This window comes from Mauremys mutica, chromosome 10 (genome assembly GCF_020497125.1).
Source record: "Mauremys mutica isolate MM-2020 ecotype Southern chromosome 10, ASM2049712v1, whole genome shotgun sequence".
Taxonomy (NCBI): Eukaryota; Metazoa; Chordata; order Testudines; family Geoemydidae; genus Mauremys; species Mauremys mutica.
Window position 1 is genome coordinate 87,892,585 of NC_059081.1, and position 24,118 is coordinate 87,916,702.

The 24,118-nt window shown below is 50.4% G+C and overlaps 2 protein-coding genes and 1 long non-coding RNA gene across 4 annotated transcripts in view; 1 reads left to right on the plus strand and 2 right to left on the minus strand.

Moving 5' to 3' along the window:
- LOC123378421 (maestro heat-like repeat-containing protein family member 7) overlaps positions 1-20,188 on the minus strand; it is a 41,596-nt gene extending 21,408 nt beyond the window's left edge. The window contains exon 1 of the mRNA XM_045032153.1: positions 20,151-20,188. The gene's annotated coding sequence lies outside the window, so the exon portion shown is untranslated. The remainder of the gene's footprint in view (positions 1-20,150) is intronic.
- Positions 9,681-17,518, plus strand: LOC123378426. Of its 2 annotated transcripts, XR_006582610.1 has the most exons (3): positions 9,681-9,817; positions 14,588-14,681; positions 17,372-17,518. It is a non-coding gene; the product is annotated as an uncharacterized LOC123378426 (long non-coding RNA). The 2 variants fall into 2 exon arrangements; XR_006582609.1 differs by lacking the exon at positions 14,588-14,681.
- A 3,107-nt stretch (positions 20,189-23,295) lies between the features above and the next one.
- Positions 23,296-24,118, minus strand: part of LOC123378169 (prolactin-releasing peptide-like) — a 227,010-nt gene continuing 226,187 nt past the window's right edge. Inside the window, exon 3 of the mRNA XM_045031668.1 lies at positions 23,296-23,792. Coding sequence (XP_044887603.1) covers positions 23,629-23,792 — 164 coding nt within the window. The 3' untranslated portion in view covers positions 23,296-23,628. The remainder of the gene's footprint in view (positions 23,793-24,118) is intronic.

Sequence of the window (24,118 nt, forward strand, 5' to 3'; positions counted from 1 at the left end):
AGGAAATAAGGAAACAGATCAACAGAGCCAGATGTGTACCCAGAAGCCTCCTACTGTAAGACAAACCCAAGAAAGAAACCAACAGGACTCCACTGGCCATCACATTCAGTCCCCAGCTCAAACCCCTCCAACGCATCATCAGGGATCTACAACCCATCCTGGACAATGATCCCACACTTTCACAGGCCTTGGGTGGCAGGCCAGTCCTCGCCCACAGACAACCTGCCAACCTGAAGCATATTCTCACCAGCAACTGCACACCGCACCATAGTAACTCTAGCTCAGGAACCAACCCATGCAACAAACCTCGATGCCAACTCTGCCCACATATCTACACCAGCAACACCATCACAGGACCTAACCAGATCAGCCACACCATCATCGGTTCATTCACCTGCACGTCCACCAATGTAATATATGCCATCATATGCCAGCAATGCCCCTCTGCTATGTACATCGGCCAAACTGGACAGTCTCTAAGGAAAAGGATAAATGGACACAAATCAGACATTAGGAATGGCAATATACAAAAACCTGTAGGAGAACACTTCAACCTCCCTTGCCACACAATAGCAGATCTTAAGGTGGCCATCCTACAGCAAAAAAACTTTAGGACCAGACTTCAAAGAGAAACTGCTGAGCTCCAGTTCATCTGCAAATTTAACACCATCAGCTCAGGACTAAACAAAGACTGTGAATGGCTTGCCAATTACAGAACCAGTTTCTCCTCCCTTGGTTTTCACACCTCAGCTGCTGGAACAGGGCCTCATCCTCCCTGATTGATCTAACCTCGTTATCTCTAGCTTGCTTCTTGCTTGCTTATATATACACCTGCCCCTGGAAATTTCCACTGCTTGCATCCGAAGAAGTGGGTATTCACCCACGAAAGCTCATGCTGCAAAACGTCTGTTAGTCTATAAGGTGCCACAGGATTCTTTGCAGCTTCTACAGAACCAGACTAACACGGCTACCCCTCTGATCTTTAGAGTGTACGCAGCTAATCATCCGAGGGCCCTGGAGCGCACTGTCAATGCCTTTTGAACAGGGTTCTCTCTTCTTTGCAGAATATGGCCCCAAGAAGAACGCAGCAGGTGGGGGCGGGGCCATCCACGGAGCAAGCCTACATCTCCAAGGTGACAGGTTTCAGAGTAGCAGCTGTGTTAGTCTGTAACCGCAAAAAGAACAGGAATACTTGTGGCACCTTAAAGACTAACAAATTTATTTTAGCATGAGCTTTCGTGAACTACAGCTCACTTCTTCGGATGCATAGACTGGAACACACAGACAGGGGATATTTATACATACAGAGAACATGAAAAGGTGGAAGTATGCATAACAACAGGAAAAGTCTAATCAACTGAGATGAGCTATCATCAGCAGGAGGAAAAAAAACTTTTTGAAGTGATAATTAAGATGGCCCATAGAAGGTGTGAGGAGAACTTAACATAGGGAAATAGATTCAGTTAGTGTAATGACCCAACCATTCCCAGTCTCTGTTTAGGCCAGTGTTAATTGTATCTAATTTGCATATTAATTCGAGTTCAGCAGTTTCTCTTTGGAGTCTGTGACGGGGCAGGGCAGCCCCGCACTGGTACAGCAGGGGTTAACCCTTCTTTACTAGCAGAGGAAGCCACGCCCAGGAAGTTCTGCTGGGCATGCTCCAACTGGCACACCAGTATAAAAGCCTGCAGGTCTGCTCAGTCAGGGGTGGCCACCGGGGGAGAAGGACGCAGACCGTCAGCCTCTGCAGAGGGAGAGCCCAGGAGCTCGGACCGGGGCGCCAGCCGAACCGGGGCCGACCCGGAGCCCCCGGGGAGGGACGCCGGCAGTGACGGACCTACGGGGGAGCCGCTCCCACAACGCAGACGTCCGGCCAGGCAGGGTAGGAAGTGACCCAGGGGCATTGTAGAGACTGACAGCCTTAAAGCTGCAGTACCGCTCGGCGTGTTGCGGGCGGATCCCCGCCGAGCGGGAGGCAAGGAGAACTTGCCACAAACAGGGCCCTGGGTCGGGGCTCGGTGGAGAGGGAGGGCCCGAGTCCCCCTACCCCACCCCGTAATACCCCACCCCGAAGGGGGGGGTATTTATGGACTCCGGCCGCTAGGCCGCGCTACCCCACCCCGAAGGGGGAGGGGGTTTATGGACTCAGGCCGCTAGGCCGTGCTACCCCGCCCCGAAGGGGGGGGGTTTATGGACTCCGGCCGCTAGGCCGCGCTACCCCGCCCCGTAGGGGGCGCTTATGGACTCCGGCCGCTAGGCCGCGCTACCCCACCCCGAAGGGGTGTGTATGGACTCCGGCCGCTAGGCCGTGCTACCTCGCCCCGAAGGGGGCGCTTGCGGACTCCGGCCGCTAGGCCGCGCTACCCCGCCCCGAGAGGGGGGGCGGTTACGGACTCCGGCCGCCAGGCCGTGCTACTCCACCCCGGAGGGGTGTTTACGGACTCCGGCCACCAGGCCGCGCTGCCCCGCCCCGAAGGGGGGGGTTTACGGACTCCGGCCACCAGGCCGCGCTACCCCGCCCCGTAGGGGGCGCTTATGGACTCCGGCCGCTAGGCCGCGCTACCCCACCCCGAAGGGGTGTGTATGGACTCCGGCCGCTAGGCCGTGCTACCTCGCCCCGAAGGGGGCGCTTGCGGACTCCGGCCGCTAGGCCGCGCTACCCCGCCCCGAGAGGGGGGGCGGTTACGGACTCCGGCCGCCAGGCCGTGCTACTCCACCCCGGAGGGGGTGTCCATAGACTCTGGCCGCTAGGCCGTAATACGCCGGCTACCAGGGGCAGACCGAAGGACAAGCGAGTGGTGCAGCGCTAGGCCCCAACCCGCCCCTGCCACGAGGGGGCGCTGGGGCACCTGGCCCATCACAGAGTCTGTTTTTGAAGTTTTTTTGTTGCAAAATTGCCACCTTCAAGTCTGTCACTGAGTGGTTAGAGAGGTTGAAGTGTTCTCCCACTGGTTTTTGAATGTTATGATTCCTGATGTCAGATTTGTGTCCATTTATTCTTTTGCGTAGAGACTGTCCGGTTTGGCCAATGTACATGGCAGAGGGGCATTGCTGGCACATGATGGCATATGTCACGTTGATAGATGTGCAGGTGTACGAGCCCCTGATGGTGTGTCTGATGTGATTAGGTCCTATGATGGTGTCACTTGAATAGATATGTGGACAGAGCTGGCATCGGACTTTGTTGCAAGGATAGGTTCCTGGGTTAGTGTTTATGTTGTATGGTGTGCGGTTGCTGGTGAGTATTTGCTTCAGGCTGGGAGGCTATCTATAAGCGAGGACTGGCCTGTCTCCCAAGATCTGTGAGAGTGAGGGATCATCTTTAAGGATAGGTTGTAGATCTTTGATGATGCGCTGGAGAGGTTTTAGCTGGGGGCTGTAGGTGATGGCTAGTGGCGTTCTGTTATTTTCTTTTTTAGGCCTGTCCTGTAGTAGGTGGCTTCTGGATACTCTTCTGGCTCTGTCAATTTGTTTTTTCACTTCAGCAGGTGGGTATTGTAGTTTTAAGAATGCTTGATAGAGATCTTGTAGGTGTTTATCTCTGTCTGAGGGATTGGAGCAAATACGGTTGTATCTTAGAGCTTGGCTGTAGACAATGGATCGTGTGGTGTGTCCGGGATGGAAGCTGGAGGCATGTAAGTAAGTATAGCGGTCAGTGGGTTTCCAGTATAGGGTGGTATTTATGTGACCATCGCTTATCAGCACAGTAGTGTCTAGGAAATGGACCCGCTTGTGTGGATTGGTCTAGGCTGAGGTTGATGGTGGGATGGAAATTGTTAAAATCACGGTGGAATTCCTCGAGGGCTTCTTTTCCATGAGTCCAGATGATGAAGATGTCATCAATGTAGCGCAAGTAGAGTAGGGGCGTTAGGGAACGAGAGCTAAGGAAGCGTTGTTCTAAGTCAGCCATAAAGATGTTGGCATACTGAGGGGCCATGCGGGTACCCATAGCAGTGCCACTGACTTGAAGATATATATTGTCCCCAAATGTGAAATAGTTGTGGGTAAGGACAAAGTCACAAAGTTCAGCCACCAGGTTTGCCGTGATATTATCGGGGATACTGTTCCTGATGGCTTGTAGTCCATCTTTGTGTGGAATGTTGGTGTAGAGGGCTTCCACGTCCATAGTGGCCAGAACGGTGTTTTCTGGAAGATCACCGATGGATTGTAGTTTCCTCAGGAAGTCAGTGGTGTCTCGAAGATAGCTGGGAGTGCTGGTAGCATAGGGCCTGAGGAGAGAGTCCACATAGCCAGACAATCCTGCTGTTAAGGTGCCAATGCTTGAGATGATGGGGCATCCAGGATTTCCAGGTTTATGGATCTTGGGTAACAAATAGAATACACCTGGTCGGGGTTCTAGGCATGTGTCTGTACAGATCTGTTCCTGTGCTTTCTCAGGGAGTTTTTTTGAGCAGATGGTGTAGTTTCTTTTGGTAATCATCAGTGGGATCAGAGGGTAATGGCTTGTAGAATGTGGAGTTAGAGAGCTGCCTAGCAGCCTCTTGTTCATAGAATCACCTCCAAGGTGGTTCTGCTGGGGAGCGCGGCCGTGGGAAAGTCAAGCACAGCCTTCCGCCGTCTGAAAAACGACATCAGGGAATCCGTGCCCACTGTGGGATGTGAGTGAGTGGCAGCAATGAACTAATCCTTCGGTGCAACACAAAGGGCCTAATCTGCGTCTCCCTTGTAGCAGGAGTCTCTCTGCTGAAGTCAGCGGAGCGACGCTAGCGTGAAGTTTGGTTTTGCTTAAGCTCTCAGGCCCAGCAGAGAAGCAGCAGGACGTCACTCAGCAGGCAGGGTTAGGGGCTCCAGCTGGCAGCTCTGGCGGCTAACGGAACGTGACCCAACAGACCCCCAATGTTACAGCCCGGGAGCGCGGGGTTAGTTTGGTTTCTCAGCTCAGGCACAGGACTGACAACGGCGAGATCCGGAAAAGTCTGGTTAAGGTGGCGCAAGCTGTGCAGGCTGATGTGCCCATTTTAAAAGCTGGGCCTTGTCTGATGCTGCTTTTCAGAGCTGGATCTTTAGGCACCAACCTAAGAAGCACGTCTGAAAAAAGTTAGGCCTCAGCAGCATCTCCTACTCCACCGACACCAGTGGCAAAGTGCCTTTGGAGTTCACTGGCAGGGAGGGTCAGGCCACAGGCAGGACACATTTCTCTGATGGGGTAGATTGGAGACAGGAAATCATGAACAGGGGACCAGCAACACAGCTGTGTTCATTGTGGAGTCAGAGTGACAGCTAGCGGGTCATTGCAGGTAGTGCAGCATTTAAATAGGTCACCTCAGCGGAGAGTTTTGGTCTACACCTGCAGTTCTGAGTAACCCAAGAGAGTGTTCACCATTTACTATTAAATGTTATAGATTTTCCCCTCTGCGTTCTCTCCGTGCTCTCCCCCTAGTCCTGGCTCTCCCAGCTGCCCCCACAGAAATACTACCAATCGCACTGCATTATCTCTGGATGGGTGCCAGTCCCAGTCCCGGCGCTCACTGCGACATTGCACCATGTTCTTACTCTCGCTGCAGAAACTGACACAGGCGCATCCTGGAATCCCAGGAACTGCGCTTCAGAGTCCGATCTAGTGGGTTTGGGTTGGAACCACCCCTTGTATAATTCCTGGGTGTCAGAAAAACAGACGTAACACTCTGTTCTGCCCTGTTTGTGACAGAGGACGTATGACAACGGAGCCTCCAACGGATGACATTTAAAAGGCTATCTTCCCAGACTCCCAGCAGCTCTGCCCATGATATCGCTCCAGTCACTCTAGTCAAAGCAGCCCATCTAGCCTCTCCAATGTGATCAGCAAACCTGCCTTTGACATTTTCCTGGTGTTTCAACAGAAACCCACTCACACTAGAACTAGGTGAAATTTCAGCTGAACATTTTTTCTGAAAAAGCTGCAGATCCAGGGACACAACCACATTTTAGGAGTTCTTGGTAACAGTGTTCATGTAGCCAGGTTGGTCCCAGAATATTGAAGAGACAAGGGAGGTGTTTTATTGGACCAATTTCTGTTGGTCGAGAGGACTAGGGTGACCAGATGTCCCCATTTTATGGGGACAGTCCCAATATTTGGGGCTTTATCTTATCTAGGTGCCTGTTACCCTCCACCCCCATTCCGATTTTTCACACTTGCTGTCTGGTCACCCTAGAGGGGACAAGCTTTTGAGCTTTACAGAGCTCTTCAGGGTCTGGGTAGGAAGCGGAGTATTTAGCTGTAACACTCCGGTTCCTTCCTCAGACCTGAAGAAGAGCTCTGTGTAGCATGAAAGTGTGTCCCTTCCCAACAGAGGTTGGTCCGAGATAAGATCTTATCTCACCCACCTTGTGAGTTCATGGTAGTTTCACAAAATTGTTTAAAAAAAAAACTGAAAAAAAAATCACGTTTCATTTTTTTTGTTTGAAATGACTTTCAAAAATTCCTTTAGTCTTATTTAAAAAAAAATTATTTCGAATGGTCAAAGTTAAAATAAATGTTTCATTTGACCCAGAATAAAATTTCTCTCGATGTAGAGTCAAAATCTTTGAAACATTTCATGTGGTGTTGGACTTGCAATCAATTTGGTTTTGACTTTTCAAATTGCCAACAACAAAACCAAACCACCATTATTCACCCAGTTCTGCTACACGCTCCCATCATCAGAAGCAAAAACATTCATCTCAGTAGGCAACACTGGTGGAAAACATGGCTTTAGTTTTTATTGGAGATGTCAACACAAGGTCAGTTAAGTCTCTTTAGGAAGTTTTGCAAGCTTACAGACCCTGGTATGAGCTAGGGAGGCCATTGATGTTCATGGGACTGATCCCCATCTGTTAGATGTTGACTTCAATGGAGGCAAGGCCAATTTACATAAGCAAGGATCTGGCTCGGTGTCTTTACTTCAGAAATAGGCAGAAAGACCCTTTTCTTCCTGTTTTAAAGAAGGGCCCTGACCTTTGCCAGGAGAGTGGGGATGGAGGGCCCAAGGGGTCTCCCACGCTGCCACACAAACCAGGCAGTCACAGTGCCTACACCAAGGAGTGTGGTGTCATTCGTCTACGTTACTTGGCACTCAGAGAAAGCTTCTCTCCCTCCCAGGGCTCTCTGGAGAGCTTTGGCTCTGTACTGCCCCCTCTACCTCGAGCCCGTGTATTTGTCAGACAATCTGGCCCTTAACAGATGGCTTCTGCCTGTCTACTGTGCACAGCCGCACATTTGAGCTGCTATAGCACTTTCAGACCAAGGATCTTCAAACATTTTGCAGACATTTGCTGGCTTTCACAGCACTCCAGGGAGGTGGATTTTAATTAGACCCATTATCCATCTAGGCAAGCTGAGACAGAAAGGTTAGGGGCTAGGCTGGGACTTGGCCCACACATTTGCCTGGGGGAGTATGGGAGAACAAAGGCCTCTGCCCCGCTTTACGCCTCTGGGCCAGGTGTGCAGGAGCAAACGTGCACCTCTCACTTCCCTAGAGCAGGGAGAGAGGGGAGCAGGCATGGCCTTGGTGTCACCCCCGCCCACTGGCCAGCAGAGCCCTGCCAGTTTGGGGGTGGGGCAGGTTTGCTGGCATGGGCTAAGAGCAAGAACAAGCAGTTGTAGCTCAGAAGCATCTGAGCACCTCCCCGGGGCTACTCCTGGGACAGCGCTGCTTATGTATAATCAGGGCTGTGGTTAGGGGCCCACGCGAGCCTTAAGTGACTTGCCCAAGGTCATACAAATCAGTGTCGGGGAGATTGCAGTATTTCTGTTACAGCAGCACCCAACAGGGGCCAGGCACTGTACATCTGGATTAGAACTCAAGACTCCTAATTCCCGCCCTGCCATCACATTTCCTCCAGCTAGACAGCTGCAAAACCAAAGCTTGCTAATGCCACCAATATTGATGGACTGAGCAAGAACCATTGTTCTCATTCCTCTTCCCCTCCCCATCTCCCAGCTACACCCTGCTGACGTGCATTGGTGTACTACCGGGCTGTTATTGGGTAAGACCAGTTCACCAGTCTGTTTGTTGCATTGCTTTTGGGGGGGGGGTGTTTTAATTCTCTCTCTCTTATCCTCCCTCCCCCCGCAGCCCTTTCCAACCGAATCTCGACACCCATCTTTCACACAGATCACCGAGATGAAGGATAACATTAATTAAGGAGCATGCTATGGCTTTCTCAAGGAGCTGTTCCATCTCTGTCACTTCCAGGTTCTTTCTTCACCCAGCTGGTATGTTTAGAGACTGCCACGATCAAGCCTGTGATCTGGGACACTGCAGGACAGGAGAAGTACCATGGTGTTTGCCATCTTTATTAGAGCGGGGGAATGCTGCCCTTCTTGTATATGATATAGCCAGAAAGGTAAGAGCAGCGATGGCTTGTTCTCCTGCCTCTCTCCTCCAGAAGGGTTTGTCTTTATCTTTCTAAAATATCCCAACTGAATCTTGATCATGCAGCCACGCCGCTGGTAGGCTGCAATAGTTCTAGTGTTGGGTCGCTTCCCAATACGTCTCCAGACATTTCAACCAAGACTGCTTTTTCCTGCACACATCACGTAAGGGCTACACATCATGGGCAGGTTTATCCTTCTCTTCTGGTAAAGATGGGTGAAGACATGCAAGGAACTGGTACAGACATTTCACTGACAGTGGACAATAAATGCTCACGCTTTCCCCCTCAAAGCCAAGATTTCTCTGTCTACCCCTGCCTCCCAGCCCAGTCCAGCTCACCAGCCAAGTAGGTAATGAGGGAGCATCACTAAGTGCTCTTTGTTCCCCTACCCTCATGTAACCCACACACACCTGGGTGTGGCGTCCTGTCCCATCTAGTGGCACCAACACCACTTAGAGCAGGGGTAGGCAACCTATGGCACGGGTGCCGAAAGCGGCACGCAAGCTCATTTTCAGTGGCACTCACACTGCCCGGGTCCTGGCCACCGGTCCGGGGGCCCTGCATTTTAATTTAATTTTAAATGAAGCTTCTTAAACATTTTAAAAACCTTATTTACTTTACAGACAACAATAGTTTAGTTTATATATTATAGACTTATAGAAAGAGACCTTCTAAAAACATTAAAAGGTATGACTGGCACGCGAAACCTTAACTTAGAGTGAATAAATGAAGACTCGGCACAGCACTTCTGAAAGGTTGCCAAGCCCTGACTTAGAGAGAGATAAAATGAGTTACACTAATGTCTGTTTCTCATGGACTGTTCCAGGGGGACATTTCGCATGATCTCCCACTACGTTATGAAGGTTTTTTCCCTTTTACTGGTAATACGCAACACACAGGAACCGCAACACCGAGGGCCATATGTCTGTATTGCTGCCATGGTAGTTACAGAAGGAGGAGACCATAGGCTGCTGACGAGTAACATCTCACAGTAACAGAGCTTTATTGAAGAGGTAGACCAAGCTTCTAAGAATCCTGCCCCATCACAAGAGAGCCCAATCACCTCAGCCCATCACCTGTAGGCTGGGTCTACGACCCACTGGGGATGCATGGTGGTTGGGTCATGTCTGATGGAGGAGAAGTCATCATCCTTGGCTTTGGGGAAGCAAGTATATTTAGAGCTGGTTCCATGCTGCGTATCTGTCAAGCCCATAACCAATTTGTTTCTACCATTTTTACCCCTCACCTGCCAATCTCCTTTGGGCCATGTGACAGCTGCTGAGTATCTGTTGGTTTAATGTCGGTGTGTGTGTGTGTGTCTCTCTCACCTTTCCAGGCAACTTTTGCGAGAGCAAAGCTATGGTTGAGGGAATTAGAGAAGGAATTTCTTCCCGATGAGCTCGTGATTGTTTTAGTCGGCAATAAGATAGATCTTGCTGCTCAGCGGGAATTCACCTTTGAGGTAAGTGCACTGCAGTAAGATCTCAGCACTTGGCAGATTCTCTCTTTCAAAAACACCACGGCAGCGTGTTTCCCAAGTGCTGCACTTCAGGTTTTCACACTGAACAGTTTATAAGTAAATGTTTACGTGAACGCCATTCTCCTAGCAGTGAGCAATATAGCAAGGCCCCACTGGCTGCCAGCGATGTTAGAGGTCATAAATCCCATTTTGCCATCTGTTTCAGCTGCTAACTTTCTTGGATCTTAGAGACTTTTCTGAGCTTTGGTGGGTTTGTTCAGAGGGTTCAGAGTGTGCATCGGTAGGTTTCCATGTCAGACAGAATGTTCCCAGATGTTGCTTCAAAACTTGCCATCAATGAGTCGATGCAAAGAAAAATACATAGCTGCTTTGAATTACATTAAAAAATTCAGCAGCCTCACTAGAAGCTGATGCTGCATCACTGACCACCAAGTTCAATGAATGAGAACTGCATGGGACAAAAGAAGCTCGAGGGTTTAACTCTCGGATCCGTGTCTGCACTCCTCTGTTCTTTCCTCTCACGTTGGCACCATGATCGTAGCCCTGACCTCTCATGTCAGCTATCGCAATTCCTGTATCTTCCAGCTTTTTAAGAAGCACATTTGTCATACCAGCTCCTGGAGTATCATCAATGTCAATAAATTCTAGAAAATGCTCTCTGACAGTCACCATTGCAAGGACATTTTCACTAGGTTCTTCTCTTGTTACAAAATGCACCATTAAAGTCATTTATTCCATATGGCTGATGTTAGGTGTGCAGCCCAGAAGTCAACTGCTGCAAATGGACCATTTTGAGTACCACTACAAATTCTTTTTCCCCTCTCCTGCCGGTAAAGGCTCACCTTAACTGATCACTCTCATTAGAGTGTGTATGGTAACACCCATTGTTTCAGGTTCTCTGTGTATATATCGCTTCCTCTTGTATTTTCCACTGCATGCATCCGACGAAGTGGGCTGTAGCCCACGAAAGCTTATGCTCAAATCAATTTGTTAGTCTCTAAGGTGCCACAAGTCCTCCTGTTCTTTTTAGTAATATCTTGCTGACTTCAAATCTGCCACAATCTTCTGTTTGATTTTTGTTACCAGTAACTATATGATCTCATTTTGAATGGTTTTTCCAAGGTAGTGGTGTATGTACATTTCTTGAGTGGTGACTCTTCTTAGATGCTCCTGGAGTACAGCATCAAACTCAGCCATCAGCGCCACAGTTTTAAGGAAGTTTCCATTGTTTGGCCCAGACAGCTGATCTGAAGTGCTAGGTTTTGGGTAGGAAGCATTTTCAGAACATTTTGCCAGTACAGAGACTCTGATGCAATATTCTCTTGATGCTGATCATCTAGGGTGGCCTTTAACCTTAGTCTCATCTCAAGCTCTTTCCACCTATGCAATGCTCTCTGGTGATTTGCTGCCTTCTCATGGCATGCCAGATTTCTTGCCAGATTTTTCCAGTCCTTTGTTCCTGTAGCACCCAATGTGGCTGGAACATTAGACTGGAAGAGTTTGCAACAAAAACAGTATGCAGCATTCTGGGTTTCTGAGTACATAAGCCGTGGCCTCTCCACTTTGTCACCATTGGGGATTTCACACCAGTAATGTGTTGCATGGAAACTTCTATTTTCATTGTCTTTGGGGAACATGAAGTTTCACTTGCTGTGGCCCACGCAGAACAAGGAAGTCCCTCAGGCTACTGCTCAAGTGGGTCCACAATCCTGGATCATCTAGACTTAAGGAACTAAACTCAGCAGCAGCTGTTTCTTGTGCCTCCACCACACTCTTCTCTGATCTACGCTTTTCTTCAGGAATGTGCTTGGTTACATCCTTTTGAGATGGGAGATATGGATGCTGCAGTAGCTGCCAGGTCACCTGCACTCTGACTAACTGGGAGATCAGGCATCTCCTCACCACTCACATCCTCACTGGGGCCGGAAGGCTCACGGTGAACATTTGTGTCTATGTATCTCAGGAGAGCTCCTTCCTGCTTAGATAGAAAAGCTTCCTTTGCTTTCTTTCTTTTTCTGAATGCTGCCCCAGAGGGGCGTTTTCTTCTTTCACTCATGACTGCTGTTCTGTGCCAGCTAGAGTGGCTCTCAACACTCAATGAAAGGGGACAAATAAGCAGGCTGGTAGCAGGGCCTGAGTGAGGGAAGATATCAGCATCTTAAGGGCCTAACTGGCTCCTATTATGTCAGGTGACTGCCTGTTCTCCTCAAGTGGGTTCAGGGAAGCAGCAGGAAACAGGAAGCTCCCTAAGAAGCTGGTGTGAATCAGTCCAGGCTCCTGGGGGTGCTGGAGAGGTACATAAGAGGCGCCTCCTCCTCTCTCTCCCTGCAGCTCCTGCTGCTTTCTGTTATTCTCGCTCACCTTTTCTCCTGCCTCCTGTTATGTCTCTTGTGCCCTCCTTCCTCCAGCACAGCCCTCCACCAGCTCTGTGCATCTAGAGCAGGGAGAATACATATGCTCCAGCACCAGACACATTTTCTACACTCTGGGTCCTAGTGGTGCCCGCCCACAGTCTGGCACCTGAGGCTGCCACCTCAGTTTGCCTCATGGTAAGGCCAGCCCTGGGAATGAATATCTGTGATTTCAGCTACAGAGTTGTTCCAAACATTTCACAGTGACGGTGCAATGTGGTGTTAAATTTCAAATGACATATTCCACATCACCTTTTAAATAAGTATCACTCACCACACTGGTGAGTGTGTCATGCCCGACAAGAGTCGCTGACACAGAGTAACAAACCACTAGTGGGCCTCTGTGTCAAACATGGGTAGGTCTTCAGTGCCGTTAACCCCCCACCCATCCACACACAAACCCACCCACTTTGCAGTGAGGGTGCAGAATAAACGATTCCAGTGCTGATAGGCCTCCAGTGTCTTCCCACAATTCCCCTGGTGCGCCCAGAAGGAGAGTGCGTGGAGTTCTCCCACAATCCCCTGGGAAGGAATTAGAGTGGTTCAGTGTACTGCAGCAGACAGAACCACGGGCTGTGCCTCCAGAAGCCAGAGCAACACGAACGGGAGTGCGCAGCACCAGTGGGGACACAATTTGGGAGGGAGTTGCCATGTGGCTGCTGCCAGCCAGGCTAGGCCAACTTGGGTGCCAGTCACCTGAGTTAGCTGCTTTGAAGACATAGAAGGGTGAAATATAGCTGGAACCGCAGGCTGTGTGTCAGCTGGACACGTGATCAATAGCACGTGCCCTTGCCTAGCACCATTTGATCATGCAGACAAAGGTTGTTGTGATGCCTCTTCTCCAGGGCTCTGGTGGGGGTTAGGACTGGCTGGAAAACAAGACTTCCATTGTGTGAGAAATAGAGGCACCAGGCAGAGCAGGGATTCAAACCTGGGCCTCCCACACCCCAAGGGATTGCGCTACACACAGAGCTGTGGCTAGTCTGGGCTGGGGGGAGGGGGAGAAATGGGTTCTCACCCCAACGCCAGCCTGGGCTTGAAGAACGTTCTTGAGGAAAGTTGTGGAAACGTGCGTGTTTGGCTTAACAACACGTTTCTGCTTTGCCACCCCAGCATTTTCCAATAGAAACACGTTGGCAAAGAATCCCTGACCAGCTCTAGCGGAGAGAGGAGTAGGGTGAGCAGGGAGGCTGCGCGCAGTAGCCTTATCTGCCAACTTCCTGACTTGTGGGCTTTAAATCTCAGCCCAGGAGAGCCTGTTAGTGCATCTATGGTTGCAGTTGTGCCCCTGCTTTGACCCGGTGGTATTAATGTGTTGACACCTTTCTCCTCACCCCCCCCCCCACTTTGGACAAGATCTCGCTCTGAATATCCAAACCAAGCCGTCTGCAAGGCTAGTGCATCCAAACCCGGTGAGCCAGGGAGTTTGAACAGGGTCCAGTCAGAGAGCGGCTGCAATGCCTTGAGCTGTGCAAGACAGAAAACAAGCGTTGCCTAAACAGTTCGGCTGCAACCGTGTGCCTGGAACAGAAGGAGCGTGAGCTGGGGAAATAGGAAGCTTTAGGCTTCGCAGCAGAATCTGCTGGAATCCAACGGTGGCTCTATCACCGGACACGCTGCTCTTCAGAAAGGTGGGGAACTAAAGTCAGTGTAAACTAAGAGCTTGTCTGCACGAGTGGGGGTGCAAGGTCTAGGGTGCACTTGTGTGTTGTGCACTAACTGGCCCATAAGGACCTGCTGGCACGCACAGAGAGTTCCCTAGTGTGCGTCACTGCAGCACGCACAGGCCTGTTAGTGCACAACACACTGGAATGTGTCCCACTCCAGTGCAGACTAATGCACCATGCAGATGAGTTCTGAGCCTTAAGGCTCCTTGTACATCATTAGTCTGACAGTGCGAGTGCTGGAGCTAACGACAGGGGTACGAGGCCCTAAGGCAGTTTGCAGCATCCGGCTTGGAGATTTGTCCCAGAGCCACCCTTGCAAATAGCTGGAGATTTCTGCATGCTCCTCTTCCTACTTCTCAGCCACTAGTCAGGAGAACCGCAACTTGCCCTGCTACACTAGTGTTTGTGTCCATTCCGAGCTCGCTTCTCCAGGTTGGCACCATGCAGCCGTGTCCACACTGGGCAGGGCCCTGTCACACCTGCGGTGTCTAATCATACAGCGAGGAGCTGTGCCTCCCTGCCAGGCCTAAGGACAAGAGCCAATACCTTGTAAAAGGAGCCCTTATTTCCACCACTTTCCAGGACATTTCCCAAGCTGGATGTGATTACCGTGCAGAACACACCTACGTCTACTTTGAAATAACCCTGTTTTTGTACCTTCCCCACCCAACTAGGAGGCGGAGGAGTTTGCAAAGAGTGAAAGCTTAACCTACATGGAAACGTCGGCAAAATCCAACCACCAAGTGACCGAGGTGCTTGTGGCCATAGGTCAGTTCCAAGTGAGAAGCCGCTGGACAGGTAACAGCACTGGAGAGGTCTGTGCCAGCTCTCTGCCTTGTGAGCGATAGCACTGCACCGCTTGTCTCCTCCCAGTTGCTCAGGGGCAATTAGGGTTGAGTCACTTGACCTGAAGAGGTCCAGGAACTGGAAAGTCTTTACTGTGACTGCAGCAGTGCCTTGCCTCTAGGCCTAGACAAGAGGTGACGGGTACACTCTGGCCTGTCAAGCCTCACAGCTGCCAAGAGCGAGCGAGACAGATCCAGAGCAGTGGCTTCCCCATTGCAAACACAGACAGGCTGCCCCCCTGCTGCCCCCCCCCAACTTCTGAGACAAGCAAACTTCTGGAGTGGTTCTGCCTTTGCCGCCGGGGTGAGGGTGGAACCTGCTGAGCGCTGAATGGGGAGGAGGTTCACCCCCCCTTTGGAACACCAGTCACTGGCCCTAGCAATGGGGAAGTGGGAATTTCTCCCCACTCCCCAGATTCCTCACTGTCACTCCCAGAGGATCTCTTCTCTCCGAGACCCATTCCCCTTGGCCCCAGTTATGATCCCCAGACAAACCAAGCCATGTTGCCTTCATCCCTCAGGCCAGAGATCAGAGGCCTCACCCAGGCTGGAAAACAAGATCCCTGCATCCTTCTTCCTTAGGGGGTAGAATAAAGCCCTCGAACCGGCTAGGACAGTGGCTCTCAACCTTTCCAGATTACTGTCCCCCTTTCAGGAGCCTGATTTGTCTTGCGTACCCCAAGTTTCACCTCGCTTAAAAACTACTTGCTTGCAAAATCAAATATACAGCTGTGTCGCAGCACACGACTACTAAAAACTGCTTACTTTCTCTTTTACCATCATTAATTAGAATATAAATATTGTACTTACATTTCAGTGTATAGTGCACAGAGCAGCATAAACAAGTCATTGTCTGTATAAAATTGGAGTTTGTACTGACTTAGCTACTGCTTTTTAATGTGGCCTGTTGGAAACCTAGGCAAATATCTAGATGAGCTGATGTACCCCCTGGAAGAGCTCTGCATATCCCTGGTTGAGAACCACGGGGCTAGGCAACAGAGCCAGAGGCTCAGCTAGACTGACTCAGCCTCGCTCCACTGGACTGGCCCAGAGAGTCTTTGAGGTTTCTTCTTTCTTCAGAGGACAGACACATCCAGCCCCCTCCCAAGAACCAGCTTATGCCCAGAGACAATCCCGAGTGGTCAGTCCTCCCTTCACACGAACGCCGACTACTGCCAAGCCCCCAACGACGCTGGTTTCATGGGAGGCTAACCGGAACCAGCAGTTTGTAGACACTTCTGGCGAGCCGTTTCTTCCCCACATGCAGGCCTGGAACCCTGGGGCTCTGTCCCACCCATCCCACTTCGCCTCCTGGGCCTCTGATACGTAGCTTACCCCACAGATGTTAGCCAGCTGACCCTGTATTGCCATATGGGGATTCAAACGTGGGGTATGCCTCCCCCTTGACCCTGCACTAGTGCACAAATGGCAAACCGCTGCCATTACCTTGGCAGTCCGTGAGATGGCACTAGAGTCTTCTCATGTTTGTTCCTATTAATGAAACCGCTTGGAGAAAGCTCTAGAATAATAGGACACAACTGCAGCAACAGATTCCACCTACAGCATATCATGAACCAATAATAAGCATTTACTACCCCATAGATATTCTTGGTCCTTAAGAATGCTAGCAGTTTGAGAGTGACAATTCAGGAGACACCTAGCACCCATCTTATGCCAGTTTCAAGTTAGGGTCTCCTACTTCTACTTCCTTTTTAAAAGAATTTCACTAAAGCTTATAGAGATGTGATTTGCACATCATCACCACCATTCTATCTGATAATGGGATTTCCTACAGACAACTTGGTGCAATACAACATTTGCTGTCCTGAGATGTTTTTAGGGGGATGTCCATGATGCAGGTGCGGTGGAATCTGTAGATGTTCTAGGGTGGGGAATGAAGAGGTGTATGGGAGAGTCCTGAGGGAGGGACCATTTTCCAGAAAGAACAAAGGAGCATGAGGAAAATTGTGGATGGAAGTTTGTTAAATAGTAAGTGCAGGAGTCCTAGGCCAAGAAACATATGGGTCTCAAGGTAAAAAAATAGGAAGTTAATAAAGTTAAAATGTAAACTTAACTTAAATCAACATTATAAATAAGAACATACCGGGTCAGACCAAAGGTCCATCTAGTCCAGTATCCAGTCTTCTGACAGTGGCCACTGCCAGGTGTCCCAGAGGGAATGAACAGAACAGGTAATCATCAAGTGATCCATCCCCTGTTGCTCATATTTAGATATTTTAAATCTTAATAAATTTAGAGGGGCAGATCCCCAGGCCTAGCCAAATAGCACATGAGGGATGGAGAAAGTGGCTCCTAAGGTTCCTTTTCCTCTCTCTCTTGCTTGTTGTGGGTCAGTCCTTGGCATAAATTGAAAGAGCCCTGGGGCTGCTGTAAGTTTCACCCCCAGGAACCATTCTGCTGGTTGGGGATCGGGCCACACCCCAGCCCACTGCTGATGGGAGGGGGACACAGCAGGGGAACCCCTAGCTGCTCCATTAGCGGATGGAAAGTTGCCCTAACAAAGTCAGAGCAGGGTCCGAGTATGTAACACAAAATGTTACAATAGCTCAGCAGAGAAGGACCGAGAATTTCTTATTCTGAGTTTTTTCACAGCTCCCGAGTTATTGAAATAGGAACAACAGAAGGAACCAGCCCCTCAGCCTCAGCCCTGGAAGAAGTCACGCGTGGACCTGCGAGAGCCAAGCAATCAGACTAAGAAGTGTTGCATGAACTAAAGGAAATGGCAGACTGACCTAAGGTTACCATCAAGTGTGTTTTTATTTTGCAGGGGCGGGGGAGGAGGGAGGGAGGGAGGCTGGCCCTATGTATTGTGTGCAGGCTGCATGGTTCTAGGGGGCAGCTGGTGAGTCAGACTGTGATTATTGCTTTTATTTTTCATTATTGTCAGTGTTCGATTGAAGAACTGTACGAGAGGAGATATTGCCGAATGCAAGGAACCTGACAAGCACTGCAAGTCTCCTCTCGCTTGTGTTTGCTCAGTGTTATCATTATACAAGAATACAGTGCAAAGTAGCTTCACAAATAAAAACAGCAAAAAGGAGGAGGAGTCTCTCCCCCCCCCTTCACCTTTGCAAATTCTATAAAACTTTTACAGAGGCTGTTAACATTAAGGTCACCCAATCATTAAATGCAAGACATGGAATAGCCAGAACATGCAGCTCAAGTTTAATATTGCCTTAAGAACTCGTGATTTTGTCATGAGTCTTGTGATTTTTGGGGCGTTTCTTAAAGCTTCAGCTGCTGGAGTCAAATGATCACTTGGGAATCTTTAAACAAACAACAAATCCAAAACTAACATTTTCTGGCCCTCCTGGTTGGTTGTGGAAAAAACCGAGAACATGAAACAAGCACACCCTGAAGGTCCAGAAACCAGATTGTAAATAAGGAGACTCTGAACATTATTTAAAAGTCTCATGAATTTCTGGGAGGAGATGGGGGCTGATTTCTCATTTGAGTACCTGGGATTGGCAACACTTCAATAGTATAGATTTAAAGAAATAAACCAGGGCCTGATTCTCCTCAAACTTACACACTTGCAACACTAAAGCGAATGGCGTTAACTTACATTGGTGTAAATAAGAGAATCAGACCTTCTCACTTAGGCCACGTCCACACTAGAAACTCCAGCTGGCACAGTGGTGCTGCATCTACACAAAAAGGGTTTGCCAGGATGCTACCCAAGCCCAGCAAACTTTTTCTGTTGCAGACTACGCAAAAAAATCAAATTTTGTCTTGCGCTTGTCAGGTAACCAGTTTACTAACATATCTAACCTTGTTAATTTCAGCACACTTAGTTGTGAACTGATCACCGATGCCTCAATGCTAAGGGCATGTCAAGATCCAAAGATCATCTACTTGTGAATTCAGCAAAGAGTCCTGTGGCACCTTATAGACTAACCGACATATTGGAGCATGAGCTCTCGTGGGTGAATACCCACTTCGTCGGATGCATGTGTATTCACCCACAAAGCTCATGCTCCAATACGTCTCTTAGTCTATAAGGTGCCATAGGACTCTTTGCCGCTTTTACAGATCCAGACTAACACGGCTCCCCCTCTGATACTTGGGAATTGTCCCTCTGAAGAGAGGCAGTAGTTTTAGTGTGGCAGTGGAAGGGGGGGGTGTATTCTCCTACATCCGAGGAGCACAAAACAGCTGAAGGGACTTTGCTCAGGTTTACTGAATTTTTTACCTAAGTTCCAGCGGAGACCAAGCATGGAAAGCTTGATCTGAAAAGGCACAGGATCATGAGCTTGTGAAAACGGACTAACTGAAGCCATTTTACCACCTGAGCTACAGTATTTACACTGCAGCCAACGTTGCAAGATAAAGCCAGGGTGAGATGTACTGTCAATAGGAGCACTGCACATGCATCGAGAAAACACCCCTGGAAGGGGTCACAGCTGAGGGTCTACAGGGCATTTGCTATAACCAGTGCTCAAGACTCAGTGAATTTGGGAAGTGCAGGGGCTCATTTCACTGCAGCTGTAGCAGCCACCAGCCAGTCTCTGCTATTTCAGGAGGGTGAAGTCATCCTCCTGTACACATGTGCTTACAGCATGTCACATGATCTCACCGCTAAACTCCTGCTGTTGCTTATACACATCATCCCACCCCAGACAGACCCAGCCCGGGGGAACCGTTACAGAGTTCCATGGCTGAATTATGCCACATTGACTCAGCTGGGGCTGAACCTAGCAACTTCGCTTGCACTGTGGCGGGAGCACCGCAATTAGTTACTGACAAACGGCCACACTCCCACACCGAGGTGCTGCATCTTGCAGCTGGTTTTGAGCTTCATTGCTTTGCAAAGGTGTCAATTGTATACGAGCTTCTCCTCTAGACAGACAGTACGGAAAACTTCCCAGCTTGCTTCCCTATGGCAGGGTATAGGGAATTCAGAGGCCATCACTGGCTTCTGTTGAGATACAGCAAGGGGGGCCACCTTGCTATTAGCATCAGACATCAACTCAAGTATTACAGACAAGTGCACTTAGCACCACATGGAGAAAGAGGAACCTCCCATCACCTGTGTTGAGGCCAGGACAGCTCCTAGCAGTGTGCAGGCTTGGTCCTGGATGTGTCACACAGGCATGTCAGGCGCCCCCATCCCCCTGGTGTATTTTCTCAAGGAGCCAGGGTGGATCTGTTTTGATGGTGGACTAAGCATGCTTCTCTCTTCCCCTCCTGCTTGGGTGGCATATTAGCCCCCCTTGCAGTGGGTTTTGTTGTAAAGACACATTTAGAGGCATGGGGCAGTTCACACCTCTCAGGATGGTTGTTTCTGGCCATCTGCTGGCTCAAGCCAGGTCTACACTACAGCCTTCTGCCAGCATGGCTGGATCGGGGGGGTGACCCCTGTGTAACACACCTGTGCCTGCACCAAGCCTGGAGTGCCGATACACAGCAGAACTGCACTTCCACTGGGACAGCTTGTTTCCCCTGCGGCGGTGGGGAGAGTCTGGAATAATCCATGGGGGCAAAGCCTTTCAAGGGCGGGCCAGATCCCAGGCAGATATCGCCACATTGGTTAGTCTCAGTTCACATTTTCCATCCACTGCCCTGCAGCCAGGAGGGTCAGAAGTGGGACTCCAGGAGCTGAAGCCTTAGGCCTGGGTCTATAGTTTGTCTATGCACTGATCTGGCTCTGGGAAGTGAATCAGCCCTGCCTCCAGCATAGACCTGTCAGGCAGAATCCATCACCCACATCCCAGGCAGCTCAAAACCAAAAGGGAAGGGAGAGGCTTATCTGAAAGGGTCCTCAGGAGACAGGCCACCCTCCAGCAGGAGCAGATCACTGGCTGGGCTCTGGGTCACTCAGAGAATCCAGGGGTTTGTCTAAGAGGAGGAACTCCTAGGCTGCTGCCTCTTCCTGCTTAAATACCTGCCCTGCTACGCCCAGCTGGAAGCTGGCTGCCTCTAATTGGCAGGCTGAGCGGGGCCTCTGGGGCCTGGCTCCCTTTGCAGAACATTAACCCTTTTCCTCTCTGATTGAGCGTGGGACACATTCACCCCAGCGCTGACACACTCCAGAAGCCTTCTCAGCCCCTGGGCGGTCGTTCCATTTGCTTCCTGCCCAGCAGCCTCACTGTGCGCAAGGCTTGTGTCACTTTTGGAGGCGGAGAATTTCCCCCTCCCCCGTCAGTGCAGTGACTCCTGAGTTACCCTGGGGGAGAAAGGGGAATCGGGGCCCCTAATTATGGGGTAGTTGCTGCTTTCCCCGGCAGCGGCTGTTCATGCTGCAGGAGCTCAGGGCTGGGCTTTCTCCCTGGGCTTCTGTTTCCCCGCAGGCTGCACGGTGGGGCTCTCCATGGTCAGGAGAAGCAGAGGCCTGTGGGCAGCTCTCAGCACCCAAGTTGCTCCCCCAGAGGCCAGAGCAGCCTCCTGCCTCCTCCTGTGCTGCGGGCCCAGCAGCCCCCTTCCTCGCCCGCTCCAGCCCTCTCTGCCCCGGAGCCGCCTGAGAGCGCAGCCAGGGGAAGCGCCGGCCGGCTGGGGGGGCAGCTCGTGTTCCTTCCCGCCCGGGGAACGTTCTGTGCCTGCTGAGAGCCCCTTCCCCCACTCGCCAGGGGTCCCGCACGCTGTCTCCTGCCACAGCCCCGCAAGCCAGGCTCTGCAAAGGGGCTGCCTGCCGCCCAAGCTGGTGCCTGCTGCCGCGGGAGCCGCCACTTCAGGGCTGGGCAACAGGCTGCCACTACCCCCCCCGCTCGCAGTAACCAGGCTGTTAGTGTCCGGTCACTACGTCTGACCGAACACGCCAGGTTCCCTTTTCAGCTGGACTTTCCGGTCAGAAACCGGACACCCGGCAACCCTCATTTCTGATTCTGTGCTAGCGGCTGCGTATTGCTCCCACTGCCAAACGTGGTGCGAGACTCGTATCCCCCTTTTCCAGAGGCGCTTGTAGCCCCACTCAAGCCAATGGCGCTAGGCCGAGTTTCACCCGCAGCGGATCTGGCTACTCCGCAGTGTTTCTCAAGTACCGTAGCGCAGCCTGGCACTCCGGGCTGGCTGCCGGTGGGCCGCGGACGGCAGGATAGCAGCGGGGAGCTCAGCCCAGCCAGCTCAGTGCGGGGCAGCAGGCGCAGTGTTTAAAAGGAGAGCAGGGACATTGGACATGGCAGTTTGGAGGAAGGGGGAAGTCAGGCCTACGTGGATTCAGCAGAGGGTGACCAGATGTCCCGATTTTATAGGGACAGTCCCGATATTTGGGGCTTTTTCTTATATAGGCTCCTATTACCCCCATCCCCGTCCCGACTGTTCACACTTGCAGTCTGGTCACCCTAAGTCAGCATCTTCTAGACTTTTAAGCCAGAAGGGACCATTAGATCATCTGGTAGGATCTGACTAATAGGCAAATCTCATGCAGAGCGGCATGGGTGGCCCGCAGTGAGTGACAAACAGAGCTGGGAATTAGAGACGCCAGCTCAGGCCTCAGCAGAGCAGTAAGAGTTTCTTGTCCTAGGAGGTGGGTGGAACTGCACAGATGCGCAATGGCAAGATGTCAAGTATCAGAGGGGTAGCCGTGTTAGTCTGGTTCTGTAGAAGCAGCAAAGAATCCTGTGGCACCTTATAGACTAACAGATGTTTTTGCAGCATGAGCTTTCGTGGGTGAATACCCACTTCTTTGGATGCAAGCAGTGGAAATTTCCAGGGGCAGGTGTGTATATATAAGCAAGCAAGAAGCAAGCTAGAGATAACGAGGTTAGATCAATCAGGGAGGATGAGGCCCTGTTCTAGCAGTTGAGGTGTGAAAACCAAGGGAGGAGAAACTGGTTCTGTAATTGGCAAGCCATTCACAGTCTTTGTTTAGTCCTGAGCTGATGGTGTTAAATTTGCAGATGAACTGGAGCTCAGCAGTTTCTCTTTGAAGTCTGGTTCTAAAGTTTTTTTGCTGCAGGATGGCCACCTTAAGGTCTGCTATTGTGTGGCCAGGGAGGTTGAAGTGTTCTCCTACAGGTTTTTGTATATTGCCATTCCTAATGTCTGATTTGTGTCCATTTATCCTTTTCCTTAGAGACTGTCCAGTTTGGCCGATGTACATAGCAGAGGGGCATTGCTGGCAAGATGGCTGCATTGCATGGCATTGCATGGCATTGCATGGCAAGAGGGGCATTGCATGGCAAGATGGCTGCCATCTGGACTGTGCAGAGCAAGCTGTGTGGGGCCTGCTGAAATGGCCATCTTGATTCGCCAGCGTATTACTCCTGCTGGCATGACACATGGGTCAGGGGAGTAGGGCCAGTTATATTCCACCTGCTTTCAGATGGATTCAGAATCCAGACTAAAACGCTGGCTCCTCTGCCCGGTGATCACATAAAAAGACTTTATTGTGTGGAAGAGAAATTGTTCAGGAAGAGAGACGCAATCTCAGGGGAAAGTGATGCCACTCGGTTCTAAAGATCCTAGTGCCCAGGAGAGTTGAGACAAGTCTGATTCGTTTCAAGTCACAGCAGACACGTGCCGGACTTGGTTTCTCAATTTTTTTTATTATTATTTTGGTTTGTATAAAAGAGCCCATGTTCTAGGAAGATAATTAACATGGGAATTTGTATTTCTTTCCCCCAGCAATTTTCTGGCACAAATCATGTTAGATTGAGAGCAAAAGCCAGAGATGGGGACAAATGGGGAACAGGGGAGAGAAAAAGAAAAAACAGACGAGAGGGAAATTGTCTGCAAAAATACTGGAGTTATCAACTGCTCTTTGGTTTCTATCATTTATAGCCAAAGATACTGTACATTGAAATGAGACCAAACATTTTCATGTGCCTAGAAGAGAGGCTGGGATGTGGAAGGGAGAGAGGAGAAGGGTCTTTTCTTATCATCATTCAAATTCATTCTTTGTCTTGGCCATTTCATTCATCTTGAAGGGATTCACTGCTTTCTTCTAGAGGGAAGCAAGCTTGCCTGTGTCCATAGCCCGACTTCCGGGAGCTCTCCACGACAGCTCTCCTCCGGCCAAACCGTCCCACGGGTCTGATCCCACGCCCCGTGTACCAGGAAGGGTCGATATCAGGGTCTAGAAGGCAAAGGCCAGGAAGTCTTTAGAACGTGAGGCTGAGGACTAATTCTCCTGAGCATGTGTCACAGCCACCTGCTTGGGATGGAGAAGGAGGGACTTCCCGAGCTAAAACCATGGACTGGTCCAGCTGGAGGTAAAGCTCCCAAGCTATAGGCTGTGATCGCTCATATCCTCTGTGGCTCAGGCCCCGACCTGTAACATACACTTGCCAGTGGTTGCATCTGCCTTGTCATTGCCGGTGGTGAGCAGGTGGCGTGGCCTTCGCTTATTTTAAAATGACAATGTCTTTTGCACAGTAATGAAGGAGGGAAGGGGTAGCCATA